The 19,885-nt window shown below is 34.1% G+C and overlaps 1 protein-coding gene across 2 annotated transcripts in view; it reads left to right on the top strand.

Moving 5' to 3' along the window:
- Nucleotides 1-511: 511 nt before the first annotated feature.
- Nucleotides 512-19,885, top strand: part of tnni3k (TNNI3 interacting kinase) — a 57,310-nt gene continuing 37,936 nt past the window's right edge. The window contains exons 1-5 of one of the 2 annotated variants that reach the window (XM_087783157.1): nucleotides 512-584; nucleotides 8,937-9,101; nucleotides 10,445-10,537; nucleotides 17,565-17,640; nucleotides 19,341-19,384. In XM_087783157.1, the coding sequence (XP_087639283.1) occupies nucleotides 512-584; nucleotides 8,937-9,101; nucleotides 10,445-10,537; nucleotides 17,565-17,640; nucleotides 19,341-19,384 (451 nt within the window). Of the gene's footprint in view, nucleotides 585-8,936; nucleotides 9,102-10,444; nucleotides 10,538-17,564; nucleotides 17,641-19,277; nucleotides 19,385-19,885 lie in introns of those variants that run through there. The other variant, XM_087783156.1, reaches the window with a different exon arrangement.

Genomic DNA, 19,885 nt, shown 5'->3' with positions numbered 1-19,885 from the left:
TAAGTCTAAGTCTAAGTCTAAGTCTATAAGTATTATAAGTATATAAGTACATAAGTATTATGAGTATTTTAAGTATTATAAGTATATAAGTATTATAAGTACATAAGTATTATGAGTATTATAAGTATATAAGTACATAAGTATTATGAGTATTATAAGTATTATAAGTATATAAGTATTAAACAAGTCAGTCAAGAACATTTTTTCATGATCAGAATAATCTTCGCAGTAAATATGTAATGTTACCAACTGTCCGCATGATGGCAGTGTAGTGCAGATGAAGCCTCGCGAGATGATCTTCAGTGGTTCACGTTCATGTCGTCATCACTAGCGTGTGATTCAGTTTAATTAATGAATTAAGTTTAAACTTCATTAATAATTAAACTAGTCCAACGTGATCATGTTTTTCATGTAATCTGTCAAAACACGGACATGTTGCCTTTCATAGTCACGTGCGTTTCCTCTCGCGTGTCACGTGACCAACCCGGAAGTGACTCGTCAGAGAAGCAGAATGAAGCAGCAAAACAAACAGAAGATCAGACAAGCGACGAGAGAAAAGTTGAAGATGTTTGATTCATTACGAGGTTTGGTGTTTGTTTATGAATCTTGGTATTTGTTTTATGAATCTTGGTGTTTGTTTATGAATCTTGGCGTTTCTTTTATGAATCTTGGTGTTTCTTTTATGAATCTTGGTGTTTGTTTTATGAATCTTGGTGTTTGTTTTATGAATCTTGGTGTTTCTTTTATGAATCTTGGTGTTTGTTTTATGAATCTTGGTGTTTGTTTTATGAATCTTGGTGTTTCTTTTATGAATCTTGGTGTTTGTTTTATGAATCTTGGTGTTTCTTTTATGAATCTTGGTGTTTGTTTTATGAATCTTGGTGTTTGTTTTATGAATCTTGGTGTTTGTTTTATGAATCTTGGTGTTTCTTTTATGAATCTTGGTGTTTGTTTATGAATCTTGGCGTTTCTTTTATGAATCTTGGTGTTTGTTTTATGAATCTTGGTGTTTGTTTTATGAATCTTGGTGTTTGTTTTATGAATCTTGGTGTTTGTTTTATGAATCTTGGTGTTTGTTTATGAATCTTGGCGTTTCTTTTATGAATCTTGGTGTTTCTTTTATGAATCTTGGTGTTTGTTTTATGAATCTTGGTGTTTGTTTTATGAATCTTGGTGTTTGTTTTATGAATCTTGGTGTTTCTTTTATGAATCTTGGTGTTTGTTTTATGAATCTTGGTGTTTGTTTTATGAATCTTGGTTTTTGTTTATGAATCTTGGTGTTTGTTTTATGAATGTTGGTGTTTGTTTATGAATCTTGGTGTTTGTTTTATGAATGTTGGTGTTTGTTTATGAATCTTGGTGTTTGTTTATGAATCTTGGTGTTTGTTTATTAATCTTGGTGTTTGTTTATGAATCTTGTTGTTTGTTTATGAATCATGGTGTTTGTTTATGAATCTTGGTGTTTGTTTTATGAATATTGGTGTTTCTTTATGAATCTTGGTGTTCGTTTAATGAATCTTGGTGTTTGTTTTATGAATGTTGGTGTTTGTTTAATGAATCTTGGTGTTTGTTTATTAATCTTGGTGTTTGTTTATGAATCTTGGTGTTTGTTTTATGAATATTGGTGTTTCTTTTATGAATCTTGGTGTTTGTTTAATGAATCTTGGTGTTTGTTTTATGAATGTTGGTGTTTGTTTATGAATCTTGTTGTTTGTTTATGAATCATGGTGTTTGTTTATGAATCTTGGTGTTTGTTTTATGAATCTTGGTGTTTGTTTTATGAATGTTGGTGTTTGTTTATGAATCTTGGTGTTTGTTTATTAATCTTGGTGTTTGTTTATGAATGTTGGTGTTTCTTTTATGAATGTTGGTGTTTCTTTATGAATCTTGGTGTTTGTTTCATGAATGTTGGTGTTTCTTTTATGAATGTTGGTGTTTGTTTTATTAATCTTGGTGTTTGTTGATGAATCTTGGTGTTTGTTTATGAATCTTGTTGTTTGTTTATGAATCATGGTGTTTGTTTATGAATCTTGGTGTTTGTTTATGAATCTTGGTTTTTGTTTATGAATCTTGGTTTTTGTTTTATGAATCTTGGTGTTTGTTTATTAATCTTGGTGTTTGTTTATGAATCTTGGTTTTTGTTTATGAATGTTGGTGTTTCTTTATGAATGTTGGTGTTTCTTTTATGAATGTTGGTGTTTCTTTATGAATGTTGGTGTTTCTTTATGAATGTTGGTGTTTCTTTTATGAATGTTGGTGTTTCTTTATGAATGTTGATGTTTGTTTATTAATCTTGGTGTTTCTTTATGAATGTTGGTGTTTCTTTTATGAATGTTGGTGTTTCTTTTATGAATGTTGGTGTTTCTTTATGAATGTTGGTGTTTCTTTATGAATGTTGGTGTTTCTTTTATGAATGTTGGTGTTTCTTTATGAATGTTGATGTTTGTTTATTAATCTTGGTGTTTCTTTATGAATGTTGGTGTTTCTTTTATGAATGTTGGTGTTTCTTTTATGAATGTTGGTGTTTCTTTATGAATGTTGGTGTTTCTTTATGAATCTTGGCGTTTTTTTTATGAATGTTGGTGTTTCTTTATGAATCTTGGTGTTTCTTTTATGAATGTTGCTGTTTCTTTTATGAATCTTGGTGTTTCTTTTATGAAACTTGCTGTTTCTTTTATGAATCTTGGTGTTTCTTTTATGAAACTTGGTGTTTCTTTTATGAAACTTGGTGTTTCTTTTATTTATCTTGGTGTTTCTTTATGAATGTTGGTGTTTCTTTATGAATCTTGGTGTTTCTTTTATGAATCTTGGTGTTTATTTTAGTAATCTTGGTGTTTCTTTATGAATGTTGCTGTTTCTTTTAGGAATCTTGGTGTTTCTTTTATTTATCTTGGTGTTTCTTTTATGAATGTTGCTGTTTCTTTTAAGAATCTTGGTGTTTCTTTTATTTATCTTGGTGTTTCTTCTATGAATCTTGGTGTTTCTTTTATGCATCTTGGTGTTTCTTTATGAATGTTGCTGTTTCTTTATGAATCTTGGTGTTTCTTTTATGAATCTTGGTGTTTCTTTTATGAATCTTGGTGTTTCTTTTATGAATCTTGGTGTTTCTTTATGAATCTTGGTGTTTCTTTTATGAATCTTGGTGTTTCTTTTAGGAATCTTGGTGTTTCTTTTATTTATCTTGGTGTTTCCTTTATGAATCTTGGTGTTTCTTTTATGAAACTTGGTGTTTCTTTTATTAATCTTGGTGTTTCTTTTATGAATCTTGGTGTTTCTTTTATGAATGTTGGTGTTTGTTTTATGAATCTTGGTGTTTCTTTTAGTAATCTTGGTGTTTCTTTTATGAATGTTGGTGTTTCTTTTATGAATCTTGGTGTTTCTTTTATGAATCTTGGTGTTTCTTTTATGAATATTGGTGTTTGTTTATGAATCTTGGTGTTTCTTTATGAATCTTGGTGTTTCTTTTATGAATCTTGGTGTTTCTTTTATGAATCTTGGTGTTTCTTTTATGAATATTGGTGTTTCTAATGAATCTTGGTGTTTCTTTTATGAATCTTGGTGTTTCTTTTATGAATCTTGGTGTTTCTTTTATTTATCTTGGTGTTTCTTTTATGAATGTTGGTGTTTCTTTATGAATCTTGGTGTTTCTTTATGAATGTTGGTGTTTGTTTATGAATGTTGGTGTTTGTTTTATGAATCTTGGTGTTTCTTTTATGAATCTTGGTGTTTCTTTTATGAATGTTGGTGTTTGTTTTATGAATGTTGGTGTTTCTTTTATGAATCTGGGTGTTTATTTTATGAATCTTGGTGTTTCTTTTATGAAACTTGCTGTTTCTTTTATGAATCTTGGTGTTTCTTTTATGAAACTTGGTGTTTCTTTTATGAATCTTGGTGTTTCTTTTATTTATCTTGGTGTTTCTTTTATGAATGTTGGTGTTTCTTTATGAATCTTGGTGTTTCTTTATGAATGTTGGTGTTTGTTTATGAATGTTGGTGTTTGTTTTATGAATCTTGGTGTTTCTTTTATGAATCTTGGTGTTTATTTTATGAATGTTGGTGTTTGTTTTATGAATGTTGGTGTTTCTTTTAGGAATCTTGGTGTTTCTTTATGAATCTTGGTGTTTCTTTTAGGAATCTTGGTGTTTCTTTTAGGAATCTTGGTGTTTATTTTATTTATCTTGGTGTTTCTTTTATGAATCTTGGTGTTTCTTTTATGAAACTTGGTGTTTCTTTATGAATCTTGGCGTTTCTTTTATGAATCTTGGTGTTTCTTTTATGAATCTTGGTGTTTCTTTTATGAATCTTGATGTTTCTTTTATGAATCTTGGTGTTTCTTTTATGAATCTTGATGTTTCGTTTAGTAATCTTGGTGTTTCTTTATGAATGTTGCTGTTTCTTTTATGAATCTTGGTGTTTCTTTTATGAATCTTGGTGTTTCTTTTATGAATCTTGGTGTTTCTTTTATGAATCTTGATGTTTATTTTAGTAATCTTGGTGTTTCTTTATGAATCTTGGTGTTTGTTTTATGAATCTTGGTGTTTGTTTTATGAATCTTGGTGTTTCTTTATGAATGTTGGTGTTTCTTTTATGAATCTGGGTGTTTATTTTATGAATGTTGGTGTTTGTTTTATGAATGTTGGTGTTTCTTTTAGGAATCTTGGTGTTTCTTTATGAATGTTGGTGTTTCTTTTATGAATCTGGGTGTTTATTTTATGAATGTTGGTGTTTGTTTTATGAATGTTGGTGTTTCTTTTAGGAATCTTGGTGTTTCTTTATGAATCTTGGTGTTTCTTTTAGGAATCTTGGTGTTTCTTTTATGAATCTTGGTGTTTATTTTATTTATCTTGGTGTTTCTTTTATGAATCTTGGTGTTTCTTTTATGAAACTTGGTGTTTCTTTATGAATCTTGGCGTTTCTTTTATGAATCTTGGTGTTTCTTTTATGAATCTTGGTGTTTCTTTTATGAATCTTGATGTTTCTTTTATGAATCTTGGTGTTTCTTTATGAATGTTGCTGTTTCTTTTATGAATCTTGGTGTTTCTTTTATGAATCTTGGTGTTTCTTTTATGAATCTTGGTGTTTCTTTTATGAATCTTGATGTTTCTTTTAGTAATCTTGGTGTTTCTTTATGAATCTTGGTGTTTGTTTTATGAATCTTGGTGTTTGTTTTATGAATCTTGGTGTTTCTTTTATTTATCTTGGTGTTTCTTTTATGAATCTTGGTGTTTCTTTTATGAATCTTGATGTTTCTTTTAGGAATCTTGGTGTTTCTTTTATGAATCTTGGTGTTTCTTTTATGAATCTTGATGTTTCTTTTAGTAATCTTGGTGTTTCTTTATGAATGTTGCTGTTTCTTTTATGAATCTTGGTGTTTCTTTTATTTATCTTGGTGTTTCTTTTATGAATCTTGGTGTTTCTTTTATGAATCTTGGTGTTTCTTTTATTAATCTTGGTGTTTGTTTTATGAATGTTGGTGTTTGTTTTATGAATGTTGGTGTTTCTTTTATGAATCTTGGTGTTTCTTTATGAATGTTGGTGTTTGTTTATGAATGTTGGTGTTTGTTTTATGAATATTGGTGTTTCTTTTATGAATCTTGGTGTTTGTTTATGAATGTTGGTGTTTGTTTTATGAATCTTGGTGTTTCTTTATGAATGTTGGTGTTTCTTTTATGAATGTTGGTGTTTGTTTATGAATGTTGGTGTTTGTTTTATGATTCTTGGTGTTTCTTTTATGAATCTTGGTGTTTCTTTTATGAATCTTGGTGTTTCTTTATGAATCGTGGTGTTTCTTTTATGAATCTTGGTGTTTCTTTATGAATCTTGGTGTTTCTTTATGAATCTTGGTGTTTCTTTATGAATGTTGGTGTTTGTTTTATGAATCTTGGTGTTTGTTTTATGAATGTTGGTGTTTCTTTTTTTAATCTTGGTGTTTCTTTTATTTATCTTGGTGTTTCTTTTATGAATGTTGGTGTTTCTTTATGAATCTTGGTGTTTCTTTATGAATGTTGGTGTTTGTTTATGAATGTTGGTGTTTCTTTTATGAATCTTGGTGTTTCTTTTATGAATCTTGGTGTTTCTTTTATGAATCTTGGTGTTTCTTTTATGAATCTTGGTGTTTGTTTTATGAATGTTGGTGTTTCTTTTATGAATCTGGGTGTTTCTTTTAGGAATCTTGGTGTTTATTTTATTAATCTTGGTGTTTCTTTTTGAATCTTGGTGTTTCTTTTATGAATCTTGGTGTTTCTTTTATGAATCTTGGTGTTTCTTTTATTTATCTTGGTGTTTCTTTTATGAATGTTGGTGTTTCTTTATGAATCTTGGTGTTTCTTTATGAATGTTGGTGTTTCTTTATGAATGTTGGTGTTTCTTTTATGAATCTTGGTGTTTCTTTTATGAATCTTGGTGTTTGTTTTATGAATCTTGGTGTTTCTTTTATTTATCTTGGTGTTTCTTTTATGAATGTTGGTGTTTCTTTATGAATCTTGGTGTTTCTTTATGAATGTTGGTGTTTCTTTTATGAATCTTGGTTTTTCTTTTATGAATCTTGGTGTTTGTTTTATGAATGTTGGTGTTTCTTTTATGAATCTTGGTGTTTGTTTTATGAATCTTGGTGTTTGTTTTATGAATCTTGGTGTTTGTTTTATGAATCTTGGTGTTTCTTTTATGAATCTGGGTGTTTATTTTATGAATGTTGGTGTTTGTTTTATGAATGTTGGTGTTTCTTTTATGAATCTTGGTGTTTATTTTATTAATCTTGGTGTTTCTTTATGAATCTTGGTGTTTCTTTATGAATCTTGGTGTTTGTTTTATGAATCTTGGTGTTTATTTTATGAATGTTGGTGTTTGTTTTATGAATGTTGGTGTTTCTTTTAGGAATCTTGGTGTTTATTTTATTAATCTTGGTGTTTCTTTATGAATCTTGGTGTTTCTTTTAGGAATCTTGGTGTTTCTTTTAGGAATCTTGGTGTTTATTTTATTTATCTTGGTGTTTCTTTTATGAATCTTGGTGTTTCTTTTATGAATCTTGGTGTTTCTTTTATTTATCTTGGTGTTTCTTTTATGAATGTTGGTGTTTCTTTATGAATCTTGGTGTTTCTTTATGAATGTTGGTGTTTCTTTTATGAATCTTGGTGTTTCTTTTATGAATCTTGGTGTTTGTTTTATGAATCTTGGTGTTTCTTTTATTTATCTTGGTGTTTCTTTTATGAATGTTGGTGTTTCTTTATGAATCTTGGTGTTTCTTTATGAATGTTGGTGTTTCTTTTTTGAATCTTGGTGTTTCTTTTATGAATCTTGGTGTTTGTTTTATGAATCTTGGTGTTTCTTTTATGAATCTTGGTGTTTGTTTTATGAATCTTGGTGTTTGTTTTATGAATCTTGGTGTTTCTTTTATGAATCTTGGTGTTTCTTTTATGAATCTTGGTGTTTCTTTTATGAATCTTGGTCTTTCTTTTATGAATCTTGTGTTTGTTTTATGAATGTTGGTGTTTCTTTTATGAATCTGGGTGTTTATTTTATGAATGTTGGTGTTTGTTTTATGAATGTTGGTGTTTCTTTTAGGAATCTTGGTGTTTATTTTATTAATCTTGGTGTTTCTTTATGAATCTTGGTGTTTCTTTTAGGAATCTTGGTTTTTCTTTTAGGAATCTTGATGTTTATTTTATTTATCTTGGTGTTTCTTTTATGAATCTTGGTGTTTCTTTTATGAATCTTGGTGTTTCTTTTATTTATCTTGGTGTTTCTTTCATGAATGTTGGTGTTTCTTTATGAATGTTGGTGTTTCTTTTATGAATCTTGGTGTTTCTTTTATGAATCTTGGTGTTTGTTTTATGAATGTTCGTGTTTGTTTTATGAATCTTGGTGTTTCTTTTATGAATCTTGGTGTTTGTTTTATGAATCTGGGTGTTTATTTTATGAATGTTGGTGTTTGTTTTATGAATGTTGGTGTTTCTTTTAGGAATCTTGGTGTTTATTTTATTAATCTTGGTGTTTCTTTATGAATCTTGGTGTTTCTTTTAGGAATCTTGGTGTTTCTTTTAGGAATCTTGGTGTTTATTTTATTTATCTTGGTGTTTTTTTATGAATCTTGGTGTTTCTTTATGAATCTTGGTGTTTCTTTTAGGAATCTTGGTGTTTATTTTATTTATCTTGGTGTTTCTTTTATGAATCTTGGTGTTTCTTTTATGAATCTTGGTGTTTCTTTATGAATCTTGGTGTTTCTTTTAGGAATCTTGGTGTTTCTTTTATGAATCTTGATGTTTCTTTTAGTAATCTTGGTGTTTCTTTATGAATCTTGGTGTTTCTTTTATTTATCTTGGTGTTTCTTTTATGAATGTTGGTGTTTCTTTTATGAATGTTGGTGTTTGTTTTATGAATCTTGGTGTTTGTTTTATGAATGTTGGTGTTTGTTTTATGAATGTTGGTGTTTATTTTATGAATGTTGGTGTTTCTTTATGAATGTTGGTGTTTGTTTATGAATGTTGGTGTTTGTTTTATGAATATTGGTGTTTCTTTTATGAATCTTGGTGTTTGTTTATGAATGTTGGTGTTTGTTTTATGAATATTGGTGTTTCTTTTATGAATCTTGGTGTTTGTTTATGAATGTTGGTGTTTGTTTTATGAATCTTGGTGTTTCTTTTATGAATCTTGGTGTTTCTTTATGAATCTTGGTGTTTGTTTATGAATGTTGGTGTTTGTTTTATGAATCTTGGTGTTTCTTTTATGAATCTTGGTGTTTCTTTTATGAATCTTGGTGTTTATTTTATGAATCTTGGTGTTTCTTTATGAATCTTGGTGTTTCTTTTATGAATCTTGGTGTTTCTTTATGAATCTTGGTGTTTGTCTATGAATCTTGGTGTTTGTTTTATCAATGTTGGTGTTTCTTTTTTTAATCTTGGTGTTTCTTTTATGAATGGTCTTACTTTAATCTTCCGCAGGTCGCGCTGTGACGTCACAGGAGTTCTGGGACTTGGTGGTGGTTTCTGCTGCTGATGACGCCCAGAGAGAATCCTATGAGGTCCAGATCCGAGACAAAGTCCTGAGCTATGAACTTCCTCTGGTCCAGTACCATGTGTTCTCTGACCCTCCTGGAGCCAAGATAGGTGCGACTGTAAACACCTTTTACTGTGTTAACAACAACAATAACTATTTACCAACATAAAAACAATAACGATAAAAACATACTACAGCTAAAGTAACAATGATTAAAAAAATAACAACAACAATAACAAAAAAAAATATCAATAATAGAAACAATAACCACAACAATAATCATAACAAACAAAACTATCAATGATAGAAACAATAACCACAACAATAACCATAACAAACAAAACTATCAATGATAGAAACAATAACCACAACAATAATCATAACAAACAAAACTATCAATGATAGAAACAATAACCACAACAATAATCATAACAAACAAAACTATCAATGATAGAAACAATGACCACAACAATAATCATAACAAACAAAACTATCAATGATAGAAACAATAACCACAACAATAATCATAACAAACAAAACTATCAATGATAGAAACAATAACCACAACAATAATAATAACAAACAAAACTATCAATGATAGAAAAAATAACCACAACAATAATCATAACAAACAAAACAATCAATGATAGAAACAATAACCACAACAATAATCATAACAAACAAAACTATCAATGATAGAAAAAATAACCACAACAATAATAATAACAAACAAAACTATCAATGATAGAAAAAATAACCACAACAATAATCATAACAAACAAAACTATCAATGACAGAAACAATAACCACAACAATAATCATAACAAACAAAACTATTAATGATAGAAACAATAACCACAACAATAATCATAACAAACAAAACTATCAATGATAGAAACAATAACCACAACAATAATAATAACAAACAAAACTATCAATGATAGAAACAATAACCACAACAATAATCATAACAAACAAAACTATCAATGATAGAAACAATAACCACAACAATAATCATAACAAACAAAACTATCAATGATAGAAACAATAACCACAACAATAATCATAACAAACAAAACTATCAATGATAGAAACAATAACCACAACAATAATCATAACAAACAAAACTATCAATGATAGAAAAAATAACCACAACAATAATCATAACAAACAAAACTATCAATGATAGAAACAATGACCACAACAATAATAATAAAAAACAAAAATATCAATAATAGAAACAATAACCACAACAATAACAAACACAACTATCAATGATAGAAAAAATAACCACAACAATAATAATAAAAAACAAAACTATAAATGATAGAAACAATAACCACAACAATAACAAACAAAACTATCAATAATAGAAACATTAACCACAACAATAACAATAACAAACAAAACTATCAATGATAAAAAAAAAATAACCACAATTCTGTGATCGTAGGAAACGGAGGCTCAACTCTTCACTGCCTCAAACAACTGGAGGGAATCTTCGGGGGAACTCTGAGCAGTTTGAAGGTGATGCTGATCCATGCAGGTGTGTAGACTGTTGTTGATGTTGACTGTTGTTGATGTTGACTGTTGTTGATGATGACTGTTGTTGATGATGACTGTTGTTGATGATGACTGTTGTTGATGTTGACTGTTGTTGATGTTGACTGTTGTTGATGTTGACTGTTGTTGATGTTGACTGTTGTTGATGATGACTGTTGTTGATGATGACTTTTGTTGATGTTGACTGTTGTTGATGATGACTGTTGTTGACTGTTGTTGATGATGACTGTTGTTGATGATGACTGTTGTTGATGTTGACTGTTGTTGATGATGACTGTTGTTGATGATGACTTTTGTTGATGTTGACTGTTGTTGATGATGACTGTTGTTGACTGTTGTTGATGATGACTGTTGTTGATGATGACTGTTGTTGATGATGACTGTTGTTGATGATGACTGTTGTTGATGATGACTGTTGTTGATGTTGACTGTTGTTGATGATGACTGTTGTTGATGTTGACTGTTGTTGATGTTGACTGTTGTTGATGATGACTTTTGTTGATGTTGACTGTTGTTGATGATGACTGTTGTTGACTGTTGTTGATGATGACTGTTGTTGATGATGACTGTTGTTGATGATGACTGTTGTTGATGATGACTGTTGTTGATGATGACTGTTGTTGATGTTGACTGTTGTTGATGATGACTGTTGTTGATGTTGACTGTTGTTGATGATGACTGTTGTTGATGATGACTGTTGATGATGACTGTTGTTGATGTTGACTGTTGTTGATGATGACTGTTGTTGATGATGACTGTTGTTGATGATGACTGTTGTTGATGATGACTGTTGTTGATGTTGACTGTTGTTTATGATGACTGTTGTTGATGTTGACTGTTGTTGATGATGACTTTTGTTGATGTTGACTGTTGTTGATGATGACTGTTGTTGATGTTGACTGTTGTTGATGATGACTGTTGTTGATGATGACTGTTGTTGATGATGACTGTTGTTGATGTTGACTGTTGTTGATGATGACTTTTGTTGATGTTGACTGTTGTTGATGATGACTGTTGTTGATGTTGACTGTTGTTGATGATGACTGTTGTTGATGATGACTGTTGTTGATGATGACTGTTGTTGATGATGACTGTTGTTGATGATGACTGTTGTTGATGTTGACTGTTGTTGATGATGACTGTTGTTGATGATGACTGTTGTTGATGATGACTGTTGTTGATGATGACTGTTGTTGATGATGACTGTTGTTGATGTTGACTGTTGTTGATGATGACTGTTGTTGATGATGACTGTTGTTGATGTTGACTGTTGCAGATGTTGACTGTTGTTGATGTTGACTGTTGTTGATGATGACTGTTGCAGATGTTGACTGTTGTTGATGTTGACTGTTGTTGATGATGACTGTTGTTGATGATGACTGTTGTTGATGATGACTGTTGTTGATGATGACTGTTGTTGATGATGACTGTTGTTGATGATGACTGTTGTTGATGTTGACTGTTGTTGATGTTGACTGTTGTTGATGTTGACTGTTGTTGATGTTGACTGTTGTTGATGATGACTGTTGTTGATGATGACTGTTGTTGATGTTGACTGTTGTTGATGTTGTGTATTGTTGATGTTGACTGTTGTTGATGTTGACTGTTGTTGATGATGACTGTTGTTGATGATGACTGTTGTTGATGATGACTGTTGTTGATGATGACTGTTGTTGATGTTGACTGTTGTTGATGATGACTGTTGTTGATGATGACTGTTGTTGATGATGACTGTTGTTGATGTTGACTGTTGTTGATGTTGACTGTTGTTGATGATGACTGTTGTTGATGATGACTGTTGTTGATGTTGACTGTTGTTTATGATGACTGTTGTTGATGTTGACTGTTGTTGATGATGACTTTTGTTGATGTTGACTGTTGTTGATGTTGACTGTTGTTGATGATGACTGTTGTTGATGATGACTGTTGTTGATGATGACTGTTGTTGATGATGACTGTTGTTGATGTTGACTGTTGTTGATGATGACTGTTGTTGATGATGACTGTTGTTGATGATGACTGTTGTTGATGATGACTGTTGTTGATGTTGACTGTTGTTGATGATGACTGTTGTTGATGATGACTGTTGTTGATGATGACTGTTGTTGATGTTGACTGTTGTTGATGTTGACTGTTGTTGATGTTGACTGTTGTTGATGTTGACTGTTGTTGATGTTGACTGTTGTTGATGATGACTGTTGTTGATGTTGACTGTTGTTGATGATGACTGTTGTTGATGATGACTGTTGTTGATGTTGACTGTTGTTGATGTTGTGTATTGTTGATGTTGACTGTTGTTGATGTTGACTGTTGTTGATGATGACTGTTGTTGATGATGACTGTTGTTGATGATGACTGTTGTTGACTGTTGTTGATGATGACTGTTGTTGATGATGACTGTTGTTGATGATGACTGTTGTTGATGTTGACTGTTGTTGACTGTTGTTGATGTTGACTGTTGTTGATGTTGACTGTTGTTGATGATGACTTTTGTTGATGATGACTGTTGTTGATGTTGACTGTTGTTGATGATGACTTTTGTTGATGTTGACTGTTGTTGATGATGACTGTTGTTGATGTTGACTGTTGTTGATGATGACTGTTGTTGATGATGACTGTTGTTGATGATGACTGTTGTTGATGTTGACTGTTGTTGATGATTACTGTTGTTGATGATGACTGTTGTTGATGATGACTGTTGTTGATGATGACTGTTGTTGATGTTGACTGTTGTTGATGATGACTGTTGTTGATGATGACTGTTGTTGATGATGACTGTTGTTGATGATGACTGTTGTTGATGTTGACTGTTGTTTATGATGACTGTTGTTGATGTTGACTGTTGTTGATGATGACTTTTGTTGATGTTGACTGTTGTTGATGATGACTGTTGTTGATGTTGACTGTTGTTGATGATGACTGTTGTTGATGATGACTGTTGTTGATGATGACTGTTGTTGATGATGACTGTTGTTGATGTTGACTGTTGTTGATGATGACTTTTGTTGATGTTGACTGTTGTTGATGATGACTGTTGTTGATGTTGACTGTTGTTGATGATGACTGTTGTTGATGATGACTGTTGTTGATGATGACTGTTGTTGATGATGACTGTTGATGTTGACTGTTGTTGATGATGACTGTTGTTGATGATGACTGTTGTTGATGTTGACTGTTGTTTATGATGACTGTTGTTGATGTTGACTGTTGTTGATGATGACTTTTGTTGATGTTGACTGTTGTTGATGATGCCTGTTGTTGATGTTGACTGTTGTTGATGATGACTGTTGTTGATGATGACTGTTGTTGATGATGACTGTTGTTGATGTTGACTGTTGTTGATGATGACTGTTGTTGATGATGACTGTTGTTGATGATGACTGTTGTTGATGATGACTGTTGTTGATGATGACTGTTGTTGATGATGACTGTTGTTGATGTTGACTGTTGTTGATGTTGACTGTTGTTGATGTTGACTGTTGTTGATGTTGACTGTTGTTGATGATGACTGTTGTTGATGATGACTGTTGTTGATGTTGACTGTTGTTGATGATGACTGTTGTTGATGTTGACTGTTGTTGATGTTGACTGTTGTTGATGTTGACTGTTGTTGATGTTGTGTATTGTTAATGTTGACTGTTGTTGATGTTGACTGTTGTTGATGATGACTGTTGTTGATGATGACTGTTGTTGATGATGACTGTTGTTGATGATGACTGTTGTTGATGTTGACTGTTGTTGATGATGACTGTTGTTGATGATGACTGTTGTTGATGATGACTGTTGTTGATGTTGACTGTTGTTGATGATGACTGTTGTTGATGTTGACTGTTGTTGATGATGACTGTTGTTGATGTTGACTGTTGTTGATGATGACTGTTGTTGATGATGACTGTTGTTGATGTTGACTGTTGTTGATGTTGTGTATTGTTGATGTTGACTGTTGTTGATGATGACTGTTGTTGATGTTGACTGTTGTTGATGATGACTGTTGTTGATGATGACTTTTGTTGATGTTGACTGTTGTTGATGATGACTGTTGTTGACTGTTGTTGATGATGACTGTTGTTGATGATGACTGTTGTTGATGATGACTGTTGTTGATGATGACTGTTGTTGATGTTGACTGTTGTTGATGATGACTGTTGTTGATGATGACTGTTGTTGATGATGACTGTTGTTGATGTTGACTGTTGTTGATGATGACTGTTGTTGATGTTGACTGTTGTTGATGATGACTGTTGTTGATGTTGACTGTTGTTGATGATGACTGTTGTTGATGATGACTGTTGTTGATGTTGACTGTTGTTGATGTTGTGTATTGTTGATGTTGACTGTTGTTGATGATGACTGTTGTTGATGTTGACTGTTGTTGATGATGACTGTTGTTGATGATGACTTTTGTTGATGTTGACTGTTGTTGATGATGACTGTTGTTGACTGTTGTTGATGATGACTGTTGTTGATGATGACTGTTGTTGATGATGACTGTTGTTGATGATGACTGTTGTTGATGTTGACTGTTGTTGATGATGACTGTTGTTGATGTTGACTGTTGTTGATGTTGACTGTTGTTGATGATGACTTTTGTTGATGTTGACTGTTGTTGATGATGACTGTTGTTGACTGTTGTTGATGATGACTGTTGTTGATGATGACTGTTGTTGATGATGACTGTTGTTGATGATGACTGTTGTTGATGATGACTGTTGTTGATGTTGACTGTTGTTGATGATGACTGTTGTTGATGTTGACTGTTGTTGATGATGACTGTTGATGATGACTGTTGTTGATGTTGACTGTTGTTGATGTTGACTGTTGTTGATGATGACTGTTGTTGATGATGACTGTTGTTGATGATGACTGTTGTTGATGTTGACTGTTGTTTATGATGACTGTTGTTGATGTTGACTGTTGTTGATGATGACTTTTGTTGATGTTGACTGTTGTTGATGATGACTGTTGTTGATGTTGACTGTTGTTGATGATGACTGTTGTTGATGATGACTGTTGTTGATGATGACTGTTGTTGATGTTGACTGTTGTTGATGATGACTTTTGTTGATGTTGACTGTTGTTGATGATGACTGTTGTTGATGTTGACTGTTGTTGATGATGACTGTTGTTGATGATGACTGTTGTTGATGATGACTGTTGTTGATGATGACTGTTGTTGATGTTGACTGTTGTTGATGATGACTGTTGTTGATGATGACTGTTGTTGATGATGACTGTTGTTGATGATGACTGTTGTTGATGATGACTGTTGTTGATGATGACTGTTGTTGATGTTGACTGTTGTTGATGATGACTGTTGTTGATGATGACTGTTGTTGATGTTGACTGTTGCAGATGTTCACTGTTGTTGATGTTGACTGTTGTTGATGATGACTGTTGTTGATGATGACTGTTGTTGATGATGACTGTTGTTGATGATGACTGTTGTTGATGATGACTGTTGTTGATGATGACTGTTGTTGATGTTGACTGTTGTTTATGATGACTGTTGTTGATGTTGACTGTTGTTGATGATGACTTTTGTTGATGTTGACTGTTGTTGATGATGACTGTTGTTGATGTTGACTGTTGTTGATGATGACTGTTGTTGATGATGACTGTTGTTGATGTTGACTGTTGTTGATGATGACTGTTGTTGATGATGACTGTTGTTGATGATGACTGTTGTTGATGATGACTGTTGTTGATGTTGACTGTTGTTGATGTTGACTGTTGTTGATGTTGACTGTTGTTGATGTTGACTGTTGTTGATGATGACTGTTGTTGATGTTGACTGTTGTTGATGTTGTGTATTGTTGATGTTGACTGTTGTTGATGTTGACTGTTGTTGATGATGACTGTTGTTGATGATGACTGTTGTTGATGATGACTGTTGTTGATGATGACTGTTGTTGATGTTGACTGTTGTTGATGATGACTGTTGTTGATGATGACTGTTGTTGATGATGACTGTTGTTGATGTTGACTGTTGTTGATGTTGACTGTTGTTGATGATGACTGTTGTTGATGATGACTGTTGTTGATGATGACTGTTGTTTATGATGACTGTTGTTGATGTTGACTGTTGTTGATGATGACTTTTGTTGATGTTGACTGTTGTTGATGATGCCTGTTGTTGATGTTGACTGTTGTTGATGATGACTGTTGTTGATGATGACTGTTGTTGATGATGACTGTTGTTGATGATGACTGTTGTTGATGTTGACTGTTGTTGATGATGACTGTTGTTGATGATGACTGTTGTTGATGATGACTGTTGTTGATGATGACTGTTGTTGATGATGACTGTTGTTGATGTTGACTGTTGTTGATGTTGACTGTTGTTGATGTTGACTGTTGTTGATGTTGACTGTTGTTGATGATGACTGTTGTTGATGTTGACTGTTGTTGATGATGACTGTTGTTGATGTTGACTGTTGTTGATGATGACTTTTGTTGATGATGACTGTTGTTGATGATGACTGTTGTTGATGATGACTGTTGTTGATGTTGACTGTTGTTGATGATGACTGTTGTTGATGTTGACTGTTGTTGATGTTGACTGTTGTTGATGTTGACTGTTGTTGATGTTGACTGTTGTTGATGATGACTTTTGTTGATGATGACTGTTGTTGATGATGACTGTTGTTGATGTTGACTGTTGTTGATGATGACTTTTGTTGATGATGACTGTTGTTGATGTTGACTGTTGTTGATGATGACTGTTGTTGATGTTGACTGTTGTTGATGTTGACTGTTGTTGATGATGACTGTTGTTGATGTTGATGTTTCTGTTAGTTTGTGAGTCACATTAATTCCTAGAAATGATGAAAAGGTTAAAAACATTATTTCAATGACATGGTTATAAGTTTCAACGTTTGAATTGTTCACTTTAATATTGTGATGTGATGTCACTGATTGATTGATTGATTGATTGATTGATTGATTGATTGATTTGATGTGTTTGTGAGTCACTGAATCATCGAGTCTGATCCGTGTCCTCGTGGCTCCAGGAGGCTCCAGCCAGCGTCTTCCCTCGGCCAGTGCTCTGGGGAAGATCTTCATGGCGGTTCCTCTGCCGCTCTACCAGATGCTGGAGCTGAAGCTGGCCATGTACGTGGAGTTCCCGTCGGCCATGAAGCCTGGCGTGTTGGTGACGTGTGCAGACGACGTGGAGCTCTACAGCAGTCCCGAGAGACTCTCCTTCCACAGACCCGGCTTCACGGCTCTGGCTCACCCTTCAGCCCTGACCGTGGGATCCTCGCACGGCGTGTTCGTCCTGGACTCGTCCTCAGACCCTCACCAGGAGATGCAGCTCAAGTCCTGCCTGCGCTTCCTCCACAAGCCCAGCGTGGAGACCATGAGGGCGGCGGGAGCCGTGTGCGAGCCCGGCTCCCCGTCGGAGCTGGTCTACACCGACAGCACCTACTACATGGACTCGGGCACCGCCCTGAGTCTCATCCATCTGCTGGACCAGATCCACCCCCTGCGGTGTGAGATCGACGCCTACGGAGACTTCCTCCAGGCGCTCGGTCCGGACGCCACCCCGGACTACACCGGGAACTCCGGGAACGTGGTGACGGAGGAGGAGACTCTGGTGGATGTCCGTCTGAAGATCTTTCATCATCTCAGAGGAACTCCACTCAACGTCATCCTCCTCAACAACTCCAGGTTCTACCACATGGGAACCACGCTGGAGTATCTCTTCCACCTGACCCGGGAACAGGGTCTGAGGACGGAGCTGGGTCTGACGTCCGACTCTTGTGTCATGAACAGCCTCCTCCAGCCCACCTCCTCCGTGGGACCCGGGTCTGTGGTGGAGTTCTGTCGTCTGGAAGCAGGAGTGTCTGTGGGCCGAGGTTCGGTTCTCAGCGGCTGCTGGGTCACCTCGGACCTGAAGGTGCCGCAGGACGTGGTGATGCACACCCTGAGTGTGACCCAGGAGAACCGGCTCAGGTTCGTGACTTTCTTCTGGGGAACTGAGGACGACTTGAAGCTCAGAGCTGGACCTTCAGACTGGACCGAGTCTCTGAGTCTGTGTGGGCTGGTCCTCCGAGACGTTCTCAGCTGCTGGGGTCTGGAGCAGGACCCTCTGAGGTTCTCCTCCGACGTCTGCAGTCTGTGGAACGTTCGTCTGTTTCCTGTTCGCGGCGACAGACGTAGTTCTTTCGAGGCGTCCCTGGAGATGCTGAGCGCCTTGAAGACCAAGTCCAGACTCCATGTCCCCGAAGACGTGAAGCTGACGTCCATGCAGGAGTCTCTGACCTGCAAGAACCTGCAGGACATGTTGACCTTCAGGAGAGACGTCTACAAAGACTTACAGAGACTTGACGGTTGAACGATCAAAAACATCTTCTTTGTGTTTGAATCTCAATAAAATACAAACAAGACGATGAAAAAAAACTTGTTCTTCATTTTTGACTTTTATCTGAAGATTTATTTCAAGAAGATTAAGATCAAAGATCTTCAGTTTTTCTTCTTCAAACAAATGTTGATGTTTATAAATGTTTAACACACGAGCCTCACACACACATAATGTATATACACACACATATACACAAACACATACTGTATATACACACACATATACACACACACATATACACACAGAAACACACACATAGGCATGTTGGCATTAGGAGATCAGTTGTGAGTCATTCCATTGGACTTGTGTTTATTTTTAGACTAACATGATCCGTCTTTATCTGGACTCTCTGATTGTGAGTCTGTGATTGTGCGTCTGTGACTGTGCTGCTCGACACTGAAGCTAAAGAGGAGATTGATCGATGATCGATGGGGAATTACAAGTCAAGACCGTCTCAGACGTGTACAGGTAGTTGTTGTGACTGACCACTGCACTAATGGACACGTATTTAAAGTTAAACAGTTAGATTGTGACTGACCACTGCACTAATGGACACGTATTTAAAGTTAAACAGTTAGATTGTAGACTGACCACTGCACTAATGGACACGTATTTAAAGTTAAACAGTTAGATTGTAGACTGACCACTGCACTAATGGACACGTATTTAAAGTTAAACAGTTAGATTGTAGACTGACCACTGCACTAATGGACACGTATTTAAAGTTAAACAGTTAGATTGTAGACTGACCACTGCACTAATGGACACGTATTTAAAGTTAAACAGTTAGATTGTAGACTGACCACTGCACTAATGGACACGTATTTAAAGTTAAACAGTTAGATTGTAGACTGACCACTGCACTAATGGATACGTGTTTATAAGTTAAAAGTTAGATTGTAGACTGACCACTGCACTAATGGATACGTGTTTATAAGTTAAAAGTTAGATTGTAGACTGACCACTGCA

This window comes from Callionymus lyra, chromosome 2, assembly GCF_982586985.1.
Source record: "Callionymus lyra chromosome 2, fCalLyr1.hap1.1, whole genome shotgun sequence".
Classification (NCBI taxonomy): Eukaryota; Metazoa; Chordata; class Actinopteri; order Syngnathiformes; family Callionymidae; genus Callionymus; species Callionymus lyra.
The sequence above is the reverse complement of the archived record's forward strand: the minus strand, read 5'-3'. Positions and strand labels throughout refer to the sequence as shown.